General features: G+C 40.6%; 1 protein-coding gene across 1 annotated transcript; it reads left to right on the forward strand.

Annotated features, from left to right (window-relative positions):
• Positions 1-13: 13 nt before the first annotated feature.
• On the forward strand, positions 14-18,038 carry SMIM28 (small integral membrane protein 28). The gene is made up of 3 exons (XM_031504346.2): positions 14-57; positions 10,168-10,407; positions 16,810-18,038. The coding sequence occupies exons 2-3, from the start codon at positions 10,297-10,299 to the stop codon at positions 17,206-17,208; spliced, it is 510 nt and encodes a 169-aa protein (XP_031360206.1). The 5' UTR covers positions 14-57; positions 10,168-10,296; the 3' UTR covers positions 17,209-18,038.
• Positions 18,039-21,018: the final 2,980 nt, after the last annotated feature.

Here is a 21,018-nt window from a genome sequence, read left to right on the forward strand (position 1 = left end):
TTGTACAGTTCCTGATGAAGCAAAGGAATAGAGCAGAGAAAGAACCTGAAATATTAGGTATGTACTAGCAGGAACTGCAGTTTTCATGGATGACCTTGGGAATTTCGTTACTCTGAACTGCTATGTGTTTTTGATGGGAACTGAGATCTAAACACTGACAAATTACTCCTCCAGCACTTCTAGCCAGAGTCTGAGTTTGTGGGGTGGGGAACAGTGAAACTACTGAGATTGTTAAAGGTGCAAGTATATGCGGTGCAGAGTTTTGATGCATCTAGACAGGTGAAACATTTCTCCCTCCTTCAGAGACAAGACATAGCATCATACAGTAAACCTTAGAATACACTTCTCTGTGGTCAAGGATGCTACCCACAGCCCAAAAACAAGTTTTCCACATAATCTCAAGAGGGAAAATGCAGCCACCTTTCCACCTGGCCCCACTGAGGTCTCTGGGCCTGGGCTCCTATACACTGAAGCACCATAAGGTCTGGCCTTCACTGGTTGTTACATAACAGCCTCATCAGCATGAAGGTTAAGAACAGATTACAAAGCAACCAAATGAGGTTGTGATGCTTTAATAATCTTACACACTTCTGGCAAAAGAGAGTGTGTTAAATCCCAACCATCAGATCTAATTTCATTCCAGTGAACTACCTTCTGCTGCTCCACACATCTCATTTAGATCCCATTAGAAAGATTTTCATTTCCTCCTAAACAGCATTCAGTAAGGTGAAACAGCAACAGAGTAAATACAGAAACTAATACTCCACTATTCCACTCACTCCTTACATGTGCAAATTCCCAGTTGCCTTCCCACTAATGCTGGGGTCAGGCTAGCATGGCTTCTGCTGCCACTAGACTTACCTAGAAGACACTTGATCTTGTTTTTCTGTTGAGGAGCGGAGTGTTAAGAATACTTGCCAAAGAAAACAGCTGTCAACAAATATTTCAAAAAGCAATAAAGGAATTTTTAAAAGGGACTAAACAGGCACATCATTGAATCTCAGACATCCTCTTCGCTTCAGTGGGTTCACTAAACTCATTCATGTTTTCACAATCTAGGTTTATCACTGGCTACACAGTGTTAATCTGTGTTAAACAAAATGTTAAAAGCTCCCCTGGTACCAAGCCATACTAACTGTTTCTTAATAACTAATTTTTATTTTTTGACAGGGTGCCAAAGGAGCACCCAGTGTCACTATTAACCATTTTACAGGTGGGATGAATAACCAAGCAAGTAAATTTTCCTTGACCTCAAAATGGCCCAAAGTATCTAAACACATACTCTGACCTCTTGCTTATCCCAGAGTTTTAGATCTGTGAGATAGTCTGGCAAGAGAGGGGAGAAAAAGACCCAAAACAAAAAAACAGCAGCAAAGACTGATTATAGGAGGGATACAGAAAGGCAATCTAGAGATACCAGCGGGTACGTCAGGTACAAGACAAAAGGGAAACACACTTCGGATGTAACAGGTAATGCACAGTAGGGTTGCATAGGAGACTACTGTCACATCCATACCCCTAAGCACTCAGGTTAAAATGGGACAGTATTTTCAGTAAGCCTGCTGGAAGCATGCTTTCTCCAGGACAGATACCTCCTGATCATGTTTTCCAGATGAAGAAACCTTTTGATTCGCTGAGCAAACCTATGGCAGAAGTTGAAAGAAGTAGAAGGAGGTCAGGATTCTGTCCACAGAGCTATGTGAAATTCAGGGTGATTCTCTAATTTTGGAGCTTCTGGCAAAGAAGCTAGCATCAGGATAAACCTCTTAACATCTAATATCACTGTAAACAAACACAAATTGAAGTCTTTTTCCAAATGCATGACACAGAGTGCTAGAAGAGTGCAGTCAGTATCCAGATTTCAAAACTCGACAGAATCCAAAATTAATCAGAACACAGGTCAGCTAGGTCCTACTCTCATACTGAAGGAAAAAACAAACAAACAAACAAAAAAAAAAAAATACCAAACCAAACATATTAGCCAGGTTGCATTTTTCTGACTCCTGATAGAAATTCATAGTAATAAGGCTGGATGATTTTTTGTTTTGCTTTTACAAGAGATCTGTACCTTTGCCGGCACTGTAATTGCTGGGAAATAAGTATCCATAAAGCAGAGACAATACTTCTCGTTTGCCAGCTCTGAGAAGATATGAAATATTTTTCTTTGCTGTGGCTAGTGTGACCACTTCTGATCTCTTATTATGTTCATTCCCTACCACAGTCAAACAAAATTACTTAAAATAATGTGGAATACTTTTCTGCCTATCATTTATAGATTATTTACTATGTTTTTAAATGTTACATTATATTCCCAGCAGACCGCTTTGTACTTCAAATCAGGTTCTTTGTTCCAAAGATTACAGGGAGAGGAAGAGATCAAAATAAAACTGTGTAAGATGCTGTACTGAAATCTATCTTTATAAGTAATTTTGTTTAGGAGGTCAAAAAAGACAAATCTTCAAGCCTGAGAAACAATAATGTCAAACATAATGAGAAAGTGAAAAATGGTTTTGAAAAGTTATTGCAGTAACTCATGTGAGGAGAGGAAGGTGACAAGCCTTTAGGTTGGTTTGCTTGCTTGCAAAAACAATTCATCGTCCCTTGAGAAAAGATGGGATTGGTTTCTGGGTAAAATTGCAATGGTGTTACCACAAGCACAAGAGCCCTGACAAAAATGTTGTTTTTAAATTTCATCTACGGGGTTGGTCACCAGAGCAGATCTTACATCTCTCTTGCATACATTACCTTTTCTTTTAAAAGGACACTAAATAATTTAATATCTCAATGCAGACTCTTGTGATCAGCCCCAAACCCAAGAGAATAAAGATTATTAGTTTGCAAAGCCAGGCATGAAGGGTAAAAAAAAAAAAAATAAAAAAAAAAAAATAAAAAAAAAAGCAAATATTTTAATGTCGTTTGATAATTTTTTTCTCACACATTTTCAATTTTTCAGGTAGAGCTGTGCTGAGAGTAAGGCAAGGATGATCATTTCTGAGGGTGTGTTGAGATTGTGGGGTATACAGGGTATGCTTTGTTGTTCTAGACAACATCCCAGATCTGCAGTGACTGCAGAAGAAAAACTGGATGACAAAGAGGAACCCAGGGCAAGACACAAGTGCCAAACTACATAATTTTGAGTGTCTCTTTTAGAGCCTGAGCCATCAAACCAAGCCATTCTGACTGGACAAGCATCCCTCTCAAGAAGGCTACACCCTGCACATAGCAAAATATAATGCTTGGAGTCAAAGAAATCTTAAAAAAAAAAAAAATCCTAAACCCTGAAGAGCAGCATCAGAATGTAAATGCCTGTAACCAGTCAGGCCTAGAGCTGCCCCTACAACCTGGGCAAAATGTGAATACTCACCCCTACAGACCCCATTGCCCCTCAGCAGCCACCTGGCTCCTCCTGCTGTTAACACACCAACTCACTTGACACAGAGTGTGAGGAGGGTATGCCTGGAAAAGGGGTGAGAGGATCCCCATCTTGTAGCAGAATGAAATAACTGCCTCAGATGTTCTTTCCATGACTGATTCCCTTTGTCCACCACTGGCCCAAGCAAAATCTACTTCTTCCTCAAAGAGAAAATCCACGTTTAATCAGCCTGGCCTTAGGCTTTTCCCCCCTGTACAGCTCTGAGTGACCCTGAAGCTTCACACAGAACAACATTTTGCATGCAGCATCAATGCAGTCCATGCAGGCTGACCTGGAATGCACCACGGGACAGACACTCTCCTCCCATTCCCTATCCAGAAGTGGGTCACTGCAGTGGATATTTTCTCAATACTCTCTCAAATGACAGTACAGACTCCTGAATTAAGGACTGCACATATGGAAGAACTGTTCAGATCATCCATTCAACCACACCAAGCCCCTGAGTAGAATCTTTTCTATATTTTGCTGCTCTTTTGACCCTTCTCATATAATCCCTGATTTTAGCATCAGCTTACTGCAGAAGGCACTTTCACATACGTCTGTACACCTTAACATCAGCATATCATTCTTGGGCTGCAGTTTGCATTTCCTAACTGAAAACCTGACCTGTTATTTGTAAAGCTGCCCATGCCGAGTAGTGGTTCTGAGCAGCTCAACTGCCCAGGTATTTCTAATGTGCAATTATTCCCCTCTAAATATATACACATCCCTCAGACAACAGGTTTCTTTCAGGATGGGTTTGCCATGCCACTCCCTTCTGTCAGGCTAAGCCTCTTTTCAAAAAACCACACTGAAAGCCTTTGCCTTTGTATCTATGGTTTGCTATGGAGGGTATTGCAGGACACATTGCATTTTCTAACACTGAGACTCATTTCCAGTCCCATAGCATACTTTCCACTTGCAAAGCTCTAATGTCTCCAGCCCAAAAAAACTGTGGCAGTGCCTTTACCCCACTGTTACAAGTGTTCTTATCCTTAAGCCCTTGCACAGGTCAATTCTGAAATGCTTTTACACTGGAAACATCTGCTTGTTGTGTTTAACTCATCCCTTTCCCTCTCCGCCTGCAGACCTTTTATTTTCCAGGCTATAGCTCCATTTTAGGAGCTCTTCAGCCTTCCCCTCACCATTTTCAGCAGGTAGCTTTAGCACCTACAAGGGTAATGGGTTTTTACTTATCCAGCAGACATTGCCCACTAACACACAAGCGCAAGGCACAGGAGCCAGTCAGGACAGGCACCACACCGAATGTGGCACAATTGATGCAAACAGCGTCATAAAGCAAAACCAGGCATGGGGAGTCTGAACAGCTGCCACAGAGTGACACTCAGCAGCATCACACGGCACCTGCTGCACCAGCAGGACACCCCAAAGAGGTGGGCACCTGCCTGGGAGTCCCTCACTTCCCACCTGACTGATGGGGAGAAATTTTCCCTTTTCTCTGCCCTTTCAGGTACCAATGGAGTCCATGCATGCCATCAACTCTGCTTTATTAGCACTTATTAGCATTCATTAACATTTATTATCATGCATTTAAGGCTAACTGACCTCCCTTTGTGTAACAAGGTTCATACCCTAAAACCTAGGCTTGACTGCAATTTTGCTGGCCAGTTGAACCATTAACAAGTGCACTTGAGAAAATAGTTATTCTCACTGCTGCAGATTTGGGGCCTTTTTTATATACAAGATTTTCTTAATATACTTCATTCCTATAGCAAACTTTATTCTACAGGTTGCAGGAGGCTGTATCTTCTCCCTAAGTTTGAAGTAAAAGTCTTTAGGTTCAAATCAGGAGATTAAACTTTAGGAATTGAGGTATGAATTGGAACTGTACAGAAAATGTGTTTTATTTCAATCAAAACAGTACAAAATTACTCAAAGCCTCTCAGTTGATGTTTTTTGGAATCTAGAGATAATAGCTGTGGCAGCAGATGATACCAGCCAATCAGGCTATATAAAGACATGATCATTCTTTTGCATAAAATCTACTGTGTTAGCAACAAGTAGTGACACAGAGACTGTTGTACTTGGATACAGTCTCAAGAGATTTCACTCAGAGATTCACAATACTCTAGCAGAATATTGCTTCAGTTTGAACAAAAAATTGAACACAAGACTACGTGAGATATGCAGATATGTTGAGGGTATCTAAAGCCTGCCCAGCACTACACAAGATCAACCACCAGAGTAAAGCAACATCAAATACAATAGGCAAAGTAAATCTTAAAAGCTTACTTCTAAAAACTCACCTGAAGGTTAACCACACATTCACATTTCTCCTTAGAAGTTTATTTCCTTAAATTACCATCATGGTTTAGGAATGGTACTCCCCAATTTAGTGCTACCCACTGAAACTCGAAACTGCACACCACTTGCTCATCTACCCCCTTTTCCCCTTCTTCCCTCTCAGAGGATTTGAGAGGAGAATTGGAGCCACAAAAGGCAAAGATTATGGGTTGAGATAAGAACTATTTACTAGAAACAGCAATGGGATAAGAAAATGAACAATATTAACAATAAAAGTGTACAAAAGGGAGAGTGTGGAGCTTGACCTGACTGCAGCCACACCACCCCAAATTGTTTATTTTTAGAATATCATTCTTATAAAGTAGCAAAATGCTTAATTTCTCACTAAGTTTATGGCAACACTTTTAAAAGCAAATGCAACCCAAAGCATAATGTGGTCACCTGGCCCTTCAGAAATGCTGAAAATAACCCAAATCACCAGAAACCCAGCCACAAAACCAACCCCTCCCCCACTCCCTTCCCACTAAAACAAAGAATTTCTATATTTTGGCTAAATAGGAATGAAGTGACATGCAGCGTGTGCTGGTGGATATGCAGTCTTAAATAAAGTGGCAGGTTTTTCTCTTAAATAAGAGAAATCAAGAATTCAGGGTAAGGATGACTAAATGTAAATGAAGGGGAGGGATCAAACCTAGATTGACAGAAATTACCAGAAAAGTACCTAATAAAACCCCTATAGCTCTAGACAGAGCTATCCATCTATGCATCAGATGGATACCACTCAGCCACCAGTACTCTGCCATGATCACAGAGCTCTTCAGGTGTTATCTCACTCAGAGAACTTCGAGGGGTATTCTGTAGGAGGCAACCCTGCTCTGGCAGCAGCCTGAGCTCTCTCCCTGGCACTCTCTCTAATGACTTTGTTTTCAGCTGCCCATCTGCAGCACTGGGATCTGGGATCGATATCTCAGCAGCACCTCCTGCTGCTCCCTACTCCGAGGGACAGTCACAGTGTGCACACATTTTGTAGCAGGGTTTGTAGCAGGGTCTCCCTGCCTCTGTTTTTTCAGAGTGTGAGTACGTCGACCCTGTCCTCAAACACTGCTCTCCAGAACTGTGGCAGAGCTATGCCAAGTCGTGTCTATCTTTTGAAGTAACAGTGGGTTTAGTTTGGTGGGGAGAGGAGAATTCTCTTCAGAAGATGTTTTATTTTAGGAAAAAAAAAAGAAAAAAAAAAAGTAAAGCTAAAATCTCAATATAATGAAGATTTATCAAAAAAAAGTACAAAACAGAATTGCTTAATTGCTCAAGTGAAAAGGGAATGGACAGAAACTAACACCACTCCCACCTGAAGGACACAGAAGCACCTGCCAGCTGGTTATAGGCAAAGGCAATCATGTACCACCATTACTTCTGGGGAATCTACACCTGCCAACACAGGACTGCTAACAGTGGAACACCTCACCCCCTAAAATTCTAGTTTTGCATTATTCCAATTAACCCTCATACCATCCCTCACAGCATCACAGTCATTCAATCAGGGAAGTTTCACCACCACCTGTGGTTAAAGAAACTGAGGGAAGAAAGTATCAAGAAACTTGAAGGGTTGTCTAAGGCACTGTGGATATTGTGCTCCCTACCAATATTGGTGGCAATATAGCCTATAATTACACTGCAAGCCTCAAACATCTCAGCAAATCAGAGAGATTAATAATTTATGACAGACAGTTTGATCTTCAAACTGAGCACAGTGAAGGCACCTATTTTCTGCAGCGTCTTCCTCAGAAAGTCTCTCCCTGCTTCTCTGCTGGGGCATTGGGAGTGATAATACCAACCCTGCCTCAGCTAAAACATCATGTTGGCATTGTTTCACAAACCTTTACCAAACTTTAATCAAAGTCAGTGGTGCCATTCCATGTCAGCTATTTTCTCCGGATTGTTTGACCTGGCAACTTCCAGATCAAGTTATTTCAAAACCAAAGCCAGTGGAGGAGGAGAGTAGGACATTTTGTCCATGTCAAGATCTGGTATCTCTGAACCCAAACTACACTTCAAAGCAACAAGCCTGACATCTGGCCAAGGGCTTGGAATTAAGGACGAGCCTCTTTGCCCCAGCTTTCACATTACAGCATGCCTCAAGCTACAATGGTATTTATGAACTCCATGTGAGAAGGAAAAATAAGTGTCTGTGAGCCCCACAGGGCTGGCAGAAATTTACAACAGATTCGCCATCAGAAACCCAGTCTTGAATGGCTTTGTTTCAGTTCTGCTCAAGAGCAGATCTGCTCTACAAAGGCAGTGCAGCAAACGGATCTGACCCCTGGCAGCAGAAAGAGAATATCCCAATCACACTCACTAATCTTTCTGCTGGGTCCACTGATGATATAAAAAGCCAGAGGGACAATCATTACTTTATATTCTAATTACCTGCCTGACAAAAGGCACTGAATTTCCCCAAATCCCCATTCGGCCTCAGCTCTACAAAGTTAAACCATTCTTATACATTTTCCAGAGGTCAAGTATTCAAAGCAGCACTTGACAAATCAGGTCAGTGAGTCATAAAAGTACACATCTTATTTTTCTTGGCTAAAATTCATCAGCTAGAATCTAAGGATGCCAAACAGGTGTTTGTACTGTAAGGAGACATATTTTTTTTTACTTCTCATTATTCATGTACAGTCCCTAGGCAAATTTATAGCAAGCTTTTAAAAATAGCATTAATAATCTTAGGGGCTGAACTAAGACCCTAATTAAGATGGTATATGAATGTTTCCTGCTTGCATGTGAGATTATAGATTTAAGCTACACAGTCTCAAGGCTCCTTAAGGAATTAATTGTATTAACCATGGTTTGGGAAAGATGGTCATTATTCTTGCTTTTTTACAAGGTATTGAGACATCAAGAGAAATATTTTACTATTTTGACCTGTGACCTGTTAATCCATGTTTAGGACCTGGTTTCTCAGGACTGGTTTCACAGTGTAACTGCCCTGGTCCTGGTGGCTGGACACACTCACCCCCTCTGAAAGTGCTTTCCAACTAGTGAGGCATTGAGGAAAGGAGGAGCTTTCTCAGAGGCATGCAAAGGCTTTGCTGAGGTGAGATTTCTAGCACACACAAGACCACCTCAGCAGAAGCAAGAGTTCATTTTCCAGCAAATGATGTGGCTGCTTCAGCAACAAGACCAGCCTTTCATGCAATATTGTTCCACTGCTCACCTGGAAAATTAGTAACAAAACATGATAGATTTATCAAAGTATCACCTCTCTTTCCCACGGCCATGGTTTGCCTGCAGGGTGAATCCTTCCTGCAAGCTGCAGACACATGGATCACAACCAGTTTTGGAACAGGTCCTTGCAGGGTCATCCTGCTAGAAATGGCAAGTGCTGGCACTGCTGACTGCCACTGCTGGAGCTGCAGGAGTGGAGCCTGCCACTGCCAAATACACCTGCAGTTTTCTGGGAGCCACAAACTAAAAGAAGAGTTGATAAAAAAAGTCCAAGCAAGAAATAAGAGGTTAAGATTCTAATACCAAATTTCTATCATCTGTCCTGAACACAACTTTTCCTCTGAGAGATAAGCTTGGAGAAATCATAAAAAGTGCACCACAGCTGAACAGTTGCAGAGCTGAAAGGGACATTTAGCAATGGCCTTTCCCTCTGCCCACAGCCAGGCAGCAAAAGACACCTGCAGCTTTGCAGCACAAGTTGCAGGTTGAATCAAGGTTTAACTCAAGTTAAAGAGTCCTCTCTTCAGAAGTTACCACACATCAGAGAAATAAGTTCATGTTTCTTTTTGTGGATAAACAGAGTCTTCTCACTGGAAACAACTGCCATTTAATGAGTAGCCTAGAAAGCTGTTAACCTGATTTAGCTGAACTGACAACTCGTTCTTACCAAAAGCAATCATACACTCCCACAGTGACCAAAGCTTTCCTGGCAGAGCTCTCTCTCTGGATTTATCATTAACATCTACATCCTAACACTGCTAAATAATTCAGTGCAGCATTTAGCCTTGTGTCCTTGCCTCTCTACTCAGAAAACACTTTCTTTTTCTGTATGTTTCAGCAACAGGGAACAAAACCCTGCCTGGATTGCGGTTCCACCTTGTGCTGTATAACTGAGGAGGGAACTTCAGTTATACCCTTTCACTCTCAATATAGAAGCATGAGTTTTATTTCTTTTATTTTGTTGGAAATAGTGTTTATTAGATAACTAAATATAGAGCATTATTTATCCACATGGAGTCATGACCATGTGGGCTTAGATTCACATGCAAATTTTAATAATCCTAATGCAGGGAGTGCTCCAATCAGAGCGCGATCAGCCCCAGCTCCCAGATACCTGATGCCAGCTTTGCTGGTAATGTAGGCCACCGAAGCAAATCCAGAGAGATTGAGTTGGAAGAGGAGAGAGGCTCTGAGATCAATTTGCTTGGCTTCCTGACGACGAGGGGGTGTCTAACTTCTTTTTTTTCTTTTCCACTGTAAAGGGGATGTCGTTTAAGAGGGATCATTAGCTGCGAGCAGCCTGGCTGGGTCAAGGCTGGGAGGCGGAGACGCAGTTGCAAGCAGCGAAGCAAGGTGGAGGCACGAAGGCAGAAGACCAGGTTAATGAAAGCATGAGGTGGCTCTTGGGCAGCAGCTTAAAAAATTTTGGACATGCTGACAGGGGAAACTATGACTGGCTTAACAGTGAACCAGGTGGGCCACTTCTGGAAACAGAGCTTCAGGTCTGTACCCCCTGCTCATCTCTGTGGCATGTCCTTTGACTTTGCATGTGTGTGTATGTCTGTGTAATGCCTCAGTGTACAGCACGGAGTAAATCCCTGGGTACTGGGACATACCAAAGCACTACTGATCAATTACATAGAGTCAGAGCATTTCCTTATTGCTGTTAAGTTTTTTTAAACACATTTATGGAAGAGAAAAACATTAGATGGAAAAAAAATTGCTGGGGTGGCAGGAAAGAAGTTTAATTACTTCTTTTAAGCGCAACGCGTCCTTGATTTCCTTTCTGCTCAAGGCGTGTTTACGCCGTGCAGCTGGTCCCGTGAAGCCTTTTGCGCAGATGTTGCGAGGCAGTCGCGGCAGCAATGAACTCCTGTCCCCTAAGCTGCGCGCTGATTACTTCTGCGAGACAGGATCACATGCAGCCGAGTGGGGGAAGCGGCCCCCAGAGATGAAAACACAGCCTGCTCTCTGGCTTTGTCTGGGATACAGCAAAAGGATTTCTCTGATCAAAAATAGTCATTTAAGGCGCATGCACTTCCTCAGTAAATGTCCGAAACATGTTGCATTAGCAAATGAACTGGCCACGCTACTCAGCCAATATAGATAAAGTGTACTGTTGCAAAATAAATGGGGGTAGGAGTGTCAAAAGAGGACAAAAAGTATTATTTAAATGTTGCCGCGATTTTAAGACAGTCTGCCTCACTGGTAACGTTGCCAGAGTTAGAATAGCAAGGGCAATGTCTTCACACCTCCCGACTGCTTTTATCTGACAGTGAGAAACAAACAGCATCACTAGAGTCACATTCCAAGAAGTATTTGAAAATTCGGTGTAAATCCAGGCTCACTTCTAAATTATATGTCTTTACTAATGGATACAAAAAGCACATAAAAATATTTTTCTATTTGCCAGCGTTACATGTTTTTGCTTTTTACAAGCAGTAATGAATCATCCTCAAGCGGTAGGAAAGGGCTTGGAAAAGAACCTATGGGGGAACCACACCCTAATGACTTCAAAGCAGACTTTGTTCCAAACCCACTAAAAACATTTCACAAGTATCGGTTTCCTGATTCAACTTCAAAAGACATTAGCATAAATATGGGCTGCATTAACAAAATAAATTTAATGGAGTTCTAAGTATGCTAGCAAATCGTTAACAACATAATAAATCTTAGCACAACTCAATCGCTTCAATGGGAATTTCAGTAAGCAAAATAAACTTTAATGTTTCCATCCTCACACAAAAGCTTCCTCATGTTTTGCCTTATGAGGTCATTCCCTCCCCAAGGCAGATACTACCCCTCTTTTGTCCAGACACATAGCTCAGCTCCAAGCCCATTCCTTTACTCATCCTGGATATACCACACAACTCAGCCACACTCTGCCTTTTATTCCTTTACCAACAGGCACAAGTAAAAGCTCAACTGATATGGGTCACATTATCTGTAAGCTGGCAACTGTACATGCTCAGCATATTCAAAAAACATTGGCAGACAGATTACTAATGAACGGCTTTACTCCTTCCAGTATGTGCTCAGTGGTTGGGGGAAACTGTCCGACCCCCTGCTTCAGCCCCTAGAAATATATAAACAAAAGGAGGAGAATTAACAATGTCCAAACTATCCTACTAAAAATTAGTTCTGGGAAAACAGCACTTTTTAGAAATACGATCCCTTTTGGTTCCATGCTCTTTTCTGCCTTTCTCTATTTTAACATGGATATTTTCCTATATTTATGTGTCTGTAACTTATTTCATGCTGGAAGCCAGATCCTTATTTTTGTCACTTACAAACCTGACAATAGATGCTTGTGATGACACAGGCAGAGCACGCTGATCTCCAGTGAAGCAGCATCAAAAAAAAGAGTCAATTAATAATTCCGTCAGTCACTTCATATGCCTGGTGTGGAAACTTTCAGATGTAAGAGAGTAGAGAATTTTACCTTGAGGATGTTCTGCAGCTGTATTACTTTCAATTAATGAAGACCGAGTTTGATTTCTAGAAAATTTTATTTTCCAGTTCTGGCAGCTATTCCTGATACCTATACACAGTGGTTACTTTTCTAGTTTTAGAGCTTCAGCTGCACAAGTTAGTTTTAGGCCAGTTTAGAACTAGTTTTAGACTTTCAGATTTTTTTTTAAGTGACCTTTGATTCATTGTATTAAAATGATTACTATTTTTAGTGTAATTTTTTAAATGCCTGTGAGATTTTCCAAGTCTTTATGTCAAGATCTTTGCAACATTCTTCAGTAGCCTTTTAGGCATTCATTGCTGAAATAGAAACAAAACCACTATAGAAAAAGAGGGACTAATATTGATCAATTGTCTCCTAATACATTTGATGTATTTATGCAGATATACATACAAGAAGTCCATCATCATCCTCTTGGAACTACATCTCAAAGTAAAATCAGTCCACGTAATGTTTGGCAGGAGGCAGCATCAAAATGGAAATATAACTCCCTGTTCAGGTTCAGGGTATCTGTGGGGCAGTAGTTATGAAAAATTATTTCAGCTCAAATAATACACTAAGTAGCCTACAAATTTCTTCTCCCAGATAGGAAAGTCTTAACATTAGCTGTGTTTAAACAGTTACGAGCACTCTGAAACACAGATTGAGGAATACTGGTCTTTTTTGTCACCTGCTAACATACAGAAAAAGCATGTAATTGAGTCAGGGGGGGTTTAGGTTAGATATGAGGAAAATATTTTCATTCAGAGGGTGTTTGGGCACTGGAACAGGCTCCCCAGGGCAGTGGTCACAGCACCAAGCCTGACAGAGTTCAAAAATCATTTGGACAATGCTAGAAGGCATATGGTGTGGCTCTTGGGGTGTCATGCACAGGGCCAGGAGCTGGGCTCAATGATCCTGATCAGTCCCCTCTAACTCAGCATATTTTATAATTCTATAATATTGCCTAATTCTTAATCCTATCTGCTTTGCATGCCACGAATTTGCAGATCATAGTAAAACACACTGTTCTTCCACAATTATACAATAGTCATTAATCAAAAGAACAAACTAAATAAATTTATTATGTCTTCTTTTGCACACATTACTGAATAGGTAGCCACCAGGCACTGGTTATTGTGGTTATTTTGAAATAGAATAGGATAAAATAGGAGTAATTCAGTTGGAAGGGGTCTGCAATGAAAAGTTGGTCCAACCACCTGACCTCTTTACAGAGTATAAGAGAATATGGGCTGCTTTATAATAACCTATGCAATTTTTGTCCAGATCCCACAGTGAAATTAAGTACTTACAGGTTCACTGCCTCTTCACCTTCAGAGACAGCAGTACAGGTGCAGAATTTCTGCAGACCATACCCAAGGATCTCAACCCAGGCACTCAAACCGGCGAGTAACCCACAAGAAGCACCTCCACTGATCTGTCTGGCCCATTCCCTAGAGCATTTGGTAGCAGAGACAGGAGAACAGCTCCCAGGAGAACATTTGCTTTACCACATAAGCAGGCAGTCCTCTCTCTTCTCACAGTCTTGTCACTGCACACACACCCTGCAAGACGGTACCCTGAAGTATTGTGGTGTTCATCTCCTTCCCTAAGCAATCCATCACAGCCCTGAGGAAGCACTTTGTGCACAACAATGTAATTAAAAATTATATGTTTTGCAGAGCAAATTAAGGATTTTTCAGATTTCAAAAATGCTGGCATTTATTCAAGGCTTAAGAGCTTGATTTTGCAATTTTAGAAGTAGTGCTATAGGTTACTCTTAGAGGGCCTTTAAACAAAAAGAGTTTTCAGGCCATACACATTCCATTGTTGGAATGTGACTCTAGTGATGCTGTTTGTTTCTCACTGTCAGACAAAAGCAGTCTCGAGGTGTGAAGACATTGCCTGATACCCCAAGGTGTCCTTTTGTAGATACTTCACAGACTGTTGCCATCTGAGCTAGCTCATACTACAAATATTTGCACTCCTTCGGTTCTTTTACCATTAGATGCAAACTGTGCCCTCCAACAATAATCTATTTTGCACATTTCTCTTAATAGGTACTTCATTGCAAGGCCCAAGGTCTCTGGGTTCCTATCAAAGCTTTGGAGCAAAGTATATTTCCCTGAGACCCAAGATCATTTGTTAGTTCCTCCCATCAAGCTTAACCTTTCCTTCCCTTCTGAAGTCCAGTATTTGTACAAGGCCATGTCAGCCCTAACTCTTGCCTGTGCTTCCACCAGCACATGAAGGATACACTGTCCTTGGCCATTATTTAACACACAAATATCTTTTCAGTGAAATTAATAGGGAAGCTGCGCTGAGTTTAAATGATAATTAGGGCTTTATATACTTTTACTGATCTCATGTAGAAAACATTGGCAATCTTGCTCTCTGTCCTCACAAACCACCAGAATACTATGCAACTCAGATCCTAAGACCATCACTTAACCTGGATGAAAGCCTGCTCCCTACAAATTAAACCCAAAACTTAGACTTGGATATTCAAAACAAACTCTTCACTGGTCATGAATAATGCTGTCCATTATAAGCTCAACACTTCTCAGTATTTACTGTAAGAGTTTCAATAACATATCAGTATCAGTGAGTCTCCACATACATAGTGTACTAACATAATACTGAATGCTTTTTTCTCATCTTCACTTGAAATGTTTTATGCACCTTATAAGACACACTAAAAAAAGCATTAACAACCTTTTTAAAAAATTCCCTCATTTTAAAGAGATTATTTAATGTCTGCATTGGAAGAACAGCTGGAACAATTTCTTCCAATTCAGTTATTTCCTGTCACTCATTGAATGGTCAGGTAAGACAACATCTTGTACATCCAAAAATTCTTTAATAAAAATAATCAATAAATATAAAATAGCTATTTAATATGCATTTTTGGTTAAAAGACCATTGGAGGAAAATAGCTTAATAGCTAATCTGCAAAGGTTTCAGTGGATTTTAAAATTACTTTAATGCATTTAGCTTCAGAATCACAATACCTTAGAGAAAAACTAGATAAGCAGTAATCTCCCGAACATTATTTTTTAGGAGTAAATGCCTAATTACTTTATTTTTCTTAGGCATGACCATATAATAATAATTTCATAATATGACAACAAAGCAAAGAGGTTACAAATGACTGGTAGATAGCCAGTTGAATGTAGATTATAGTGTGATTTTGTAGCTAGAAGAATGACTGTGATTCCTGGAAGAATCAGAACAGAAAGGTTTTGTACACTAAGAAGGAGACTCTGGAGTTACTGTCCTTTTCACAAAGCCATTGCTGCAAATGGCCAGTTTGCATCCCTGCTTCCAAACCCTTTGAGGAAACAATCACTCAAGTTCTCCTAGCCCGAATGGGCACCTTCACTCAAAAAAAAGGAAATCTGATCCATTGACCTGTTTAGTCTCACTATGCAAATGTGAGAAAGCCACGTCACAGCATTAGTCAAGAGTTTACAAAGGGAATGACTTGATAAACGGCATTATAGGATTTGTTTGGGCTTTCCTTCTGTTCTAGACTGGATTCTGAATGAGACCAAACTATTAGAAGATGGAGTCAGACTGGAAACATGATATACTAAATTTTAAAACTAAAGCTAATACAACATAAGAGCACAAATGGCTTTGTTGTATTTTCTCATAGCTTATGATTCCATTTAACATTGCATCACAATTCAAAAGCTGTGGGACAGATGTCTTTTGTGATACATTTTGCAGAAAACAAAGCTGACACAACAGTCACAACTATTATTTCTCTTCCACCAGAAATTCTTTTTCCATAGTTCTAAACAGGGAAAAATGATCCTTGGATCACTGGCAGAGTAAGCTCAAGAGGTCCAGTCCAAGCTGTCCTGTACAATAAAAACACCGTGTTTTATTTGGAACTGGCCTGTGAGGTTAGAGTAAGTATTGTAGGCAATGGGCCCTTTTTGAAAGGGCTAGTTGTAATATTTGTTCTTTATACAGTTTTTCCAAACACAAAGAAATACCAGATGGTGGATCACCAGCCTTATTCATCTGCAACTCAGTGTTCTCCCAAATTTTAAAAGCTCAACCGATCTCCTGCAAAATTGACTGGCCCTACTATAATCCAAGAGTAACAAAATGTCATACAAAGTTGCATATACTTCCAGGCTTTTGCGGTTTTTCCCCCTTTGGAGATAGGGTTTTCTAAAAATCCACTTGCAACTTCTTTTGCAAAAAACACTCTTTGCAACTTTTCTGGGTTTTTTTGTCTCTGGTTGTAATTTGCTTTAATTGGCCAATGAATAGAATTCACGAGTCTGCAAAACATACTGCTTGATTGATACTAGTGCAGATAGAAAGAAATCTGGAAAGGCAACTGCTATGTCATAAGGCAGAGATGGGGAATGTGGCTTTGCTCTCAGATTAAGAGAACTCCAGGAACCCAACAACCTTCCTATTTGCTTGGTTACAGAGTAGACAACAGATCAGTTCAACCAAAGACGACATAGAACCATTTCTGTGTATCATACTGCCTGCCACCATGATGCTCTTCCTGGCATTCCTGCTGCTCTTCCTGTACCGCCGTTGCCAGCGCCCTGCTCAGCAGGGGCAGATCTTCAGCATCGACCTTCCCGAGGCCCTGCCCGAGCACGACGTGTCCCATTTCCTTTCCGCGCTGCCCTGGAGCAGTGAGCAGAGCTTCCACTACTCAACGCTGCTCCCCGATGCCACATTCCTGTCTGTGTGTTTGCCTCCGTCCTACGAGGAGGCCACGATGAAAACTTCTGTGGAAGAGGCTCACATTGAGCTCTCTCCAGACCCAGTGCCTCCTTACGAAGAGAGCACGCTGCAAACCAGCGACACCAAATAAACTTCATACAGAAGCACCTTAGCTGAAGCGTGCAGCACAAAGGTAGAACTGCTATGGCCTTTAAAATTTGTGAAAAGATTCCAAATGAGGCACAAAACCAATGAATTTATGAAGGAAGAAACTTGAAGTAACAGGGACTGAGTCTCTTCACCTCATCCTAGGATTCTCTACCTTCCATTTGTGGCAAGTGTACACATGGTGTAGCACCAAATCCAATCCAGACTGGTAACACGGGGATTCTAGTTAACAAACATGTCATGCAAGGATTAAACTTAAGGAAAGCTGGGAAGCTCTTCCTCTGTAATCCCTCAGCTACAACGAAATGTCAATAACGCTATAGATTCAGCAATCACAACAAGGGCTTTTAGCACATACATATTCCAGTTTGGGGTTTTTTTTCTATTCTATGCATTTATATTTAAATGAGTTCTTGTCAAGCTGAGTTGCTCAGTCTGTGTGTGTTTACATCACATCATTCTGCAGTGCTCTGGAATGATCACAACAGCTCTCAGGAAAGCAAATATATAACCTCCACAAAATTTCCAGTAACTGTCCCCAAAGGTTCAAATGTGCACTGTGAATAAAGGCTGTCTTTTCTCACAGTTGGACAATGAGGACAACCAGCAACCAGAGAAGACCTGATTGTTCTGGGTGAGGAAACCTCCATGCAAGTGCACACTCACTCTGCTGCTGCAAGCTGCTTGCCAAGGTCTGTAAGGTCCCAACATTCCAGACTACTCGGCTGACTTCTTTTCCAAGTCTAAAATAATAAAACATGGACTTACTTGGTGCAGTGTGTAAAGGAGTTGGGAAAAATTAATAAAATTCAGTGCACCAAAAAAGCCCTGATCTATATTTCAAAACAGCATTATAGTCCCTTCCCCTTCATCCCTAGGGCAGGGTGAGGCTAGTTCAAGTGTGTTGGTGGCAGTGGTTCAGAGTGTTTGCTTATGCTTTCAGGAAATTATGCATGTCACCTTTAATTTTTACAAGATAGCATTTTCACTAGGTTGATAGATGCTCTTGTTACAGGAGGTGGTTACTACAGATCCTGACAGCCTCAAAAGTTATGTTGGCAAGCCACAGACAAATGCAGTGTCATGGAATAGCTGACACCTGCAGGGAAGAAACTCTTGTAGCAGCTGGTGCAGTCTTGGTGTAACTTACAAACCCAAAAGTTTGCACTGGGTGATTTCAACAGCTGCCAGGAGGTGTCAATAACAGCCAGTCCTGCTTTACAAACTTAGCATGTTCCTTAAAAGAACCCAACAAAAGCAACAACACAGTAACAGAAGAAAATATCCTCACTGTACAGCAGAAGAAAGGCCACTTTTGAGCTGCAAAGTGGTTGAATTCTGCGTTATGTCAGTGACACAATCACAGTAACCAAATTGTCCATATCAAAATTGACGTTCCCACTCATAGATTTCTCTTACAATAAGGAAAAAAATATGCCTTTTTATTTAAGAAAAAAAAAAGGGTTATCTTCTTGAACTACAAATTTGAGATTGGGTCATCAAACTGAAGCAGCAGATGTTTTGGAAAACTCCAAATTCAATCAACCATTTTTATTCTCAGACCATATCTGGGAACAGTTCTGCTGGCATGTTTGAAAGTATCATATTCTACTGCTTCCTCACATTTTCTTTACTTCCTTAACACTTGGTACATGCAGTTCTTTCTAAGGAAAGCTGGAAAAGTACAAGAGCCCCAAAAAACATACCAAATTGCAAAGGTGCAAAGGTTTGAGATTCAAAGATAAACCACTTCTGCCTCTGGTGTTTCTATATTCCACTAACTTCAGGAGAATTGTACAGATATGCTTGAAAACACACACATTGTCATATCAGTTTGAATATATTTTGCCTTAAGAGATCTACTGTGTTCTGAAATGAGTTATGCTGTTCTTCAGCACAATCTCTTCTTTACCCTTAACTTGGGTAGAGCCTGACTTGGGTAGAGTCAGACTCTGGACTCATCATTCTAAACTGCTCTCTAGTTACCTTACTTACAGATAAGAAAAATTTTGACTGGTATATCTTGTGACCAAGACTGATTCACTTCTATACCTAGTTAAGAATTGATGCTCTCTGCAAGAATATAGAGAGTGATTGTGTTTCATGTAGTATTTATTGGGCAACTCTTAAATCCTGCTTTAGAAAATAGCTTCTGATTGTTAGCATTGCTAAAGACAATTAAAAACAGATACTTGCTCAAATCTATATTAACAGAAACACTGCCATGACTTAAATTCTTCTTTCTAGTAAACTGCTTTTTATTCCATCTGGAACTGGTATCCCTTATTTCATTACAACACAGATTTGTCTAGTCTTGTATGTTAATTGTCCCTAGTAGGTTTCAATATAACTGGCATCTCTAGTCTTAAATCTCCACCCCAAAGAGAAGGCCCACCAAAAAAAAACCAAAAAAACCCAAAAAACAAACCCAAAAAACCATAACGTTTCTCAAGCAAACATACTGAAATTAAATCACTATTGCCTAGAAGCTGCCTCTGATCCTGACAGGCTGTGCTGACACACATCTCAGCGGCCACTGTGCTACTGACGGTGCTGCTGGTTGTGGAGCAGCTGTCAGGTCCTCTGGACAAACACCTTGTGCATCAAAGCAGAGAGCTCATGACCTGAAAGGAACCCCTGCCTGGGAATAGGAGCAACCATGGGTGCAGTGGGAAGATCTTCCATTGTTTTAGCTGCAGTAATCTGAAAGGTGAAGGTTTAGAGCACCCCATCTAAAAGAAAGATGTTGGATTTGGGACCATAAACAAAAAGACTGAGGAGAGACATTAAGTTTTCAATTACATAAAAGTTAACAGGAAACACAGTAAAATAGGGACCCTTCATGCCTACACCAATCTGAACTGGTGCTAGTGATTTTAAACTGAAGCAAGATTAAATCAGAACAGGAATTTCTAAAAGTGAGGTGTAGTCTGAAAGTGTGTTGAAGTAGTGGCAGCACCATCTCTGGACACACTGAGAAGGCAGACAAACCAGAATGATGAAGGCTCCTGGTTAGAGCAGAGGGTGGATTAGACTTCTCTGTGTCTTTTCTTTTCCTATGCCCTAAAGTTACACCAAAGTAAGTTTTGTTCCTTGTTTCCAAATTGTATGAAATCAGATGGCTTTCTTTGAAAATTTCATATTATGAGATTTCACATGCATCCAGAAATCACTGTAACATTATAGCCATAAGGTTATTTTCCTTTTTTTTTTTTGTTTAAATCTTGTATCTGCTAGTACACATACAAATTATGAACTTACCTTGATGTGAAGGGTAATTGTAATTAATTTTTCTATTATGAAAATACTAAGGAACCCTGATGAGATTGATTATGTATACACTACCCCTTGTTTATATTTAATAGGAAACTATGGAACCATGCAGGCCCTTGCATTAAGGGGCCTTCACAAGCTTGGAGAGCAACCTCTGTGCTTGTCTTCCCCATGAGAGCTGCCAGTGTCTCTCATTGACATGGGTCCATTGTTCTACAGACCAAGATGAATACACATCTTTCACACATGGCAGATTCTTGATTCAAATGCACTTAATGTAAAAGAACACAGGTAATTTATACAAAATAGTTCTTCTAGATATCCACTGAAAGTATTCAGCATGTATCTCCAATAATGCTGCAGTAGTTTTGTATTACTAGAATATCCTGCCCATCTCTTTTTAGCCAAAGGAAGAAAAGATGACACAGCTCTTTGCAACCACTGTGGGATCTCAGAAAATAATATCTCACATAAAATTGATGTGTGATTCTGCAAAGATTGAGCATCTGGCACCTGATAT

Source organism: Lonchura striata, chromosome 3 (assembly GCF_046129695.1).
Source record: "Lonchura striata isolate bLonStr1 chromosome 3, bLonStr1.mat, whole genome shotgun sequence".
Taxonomy (NCBI): Eukaryota; Metazoa; Chordata; class Aves; order Passeriformes; family Estrildidae; genus Lonchura; species Lonchura striata.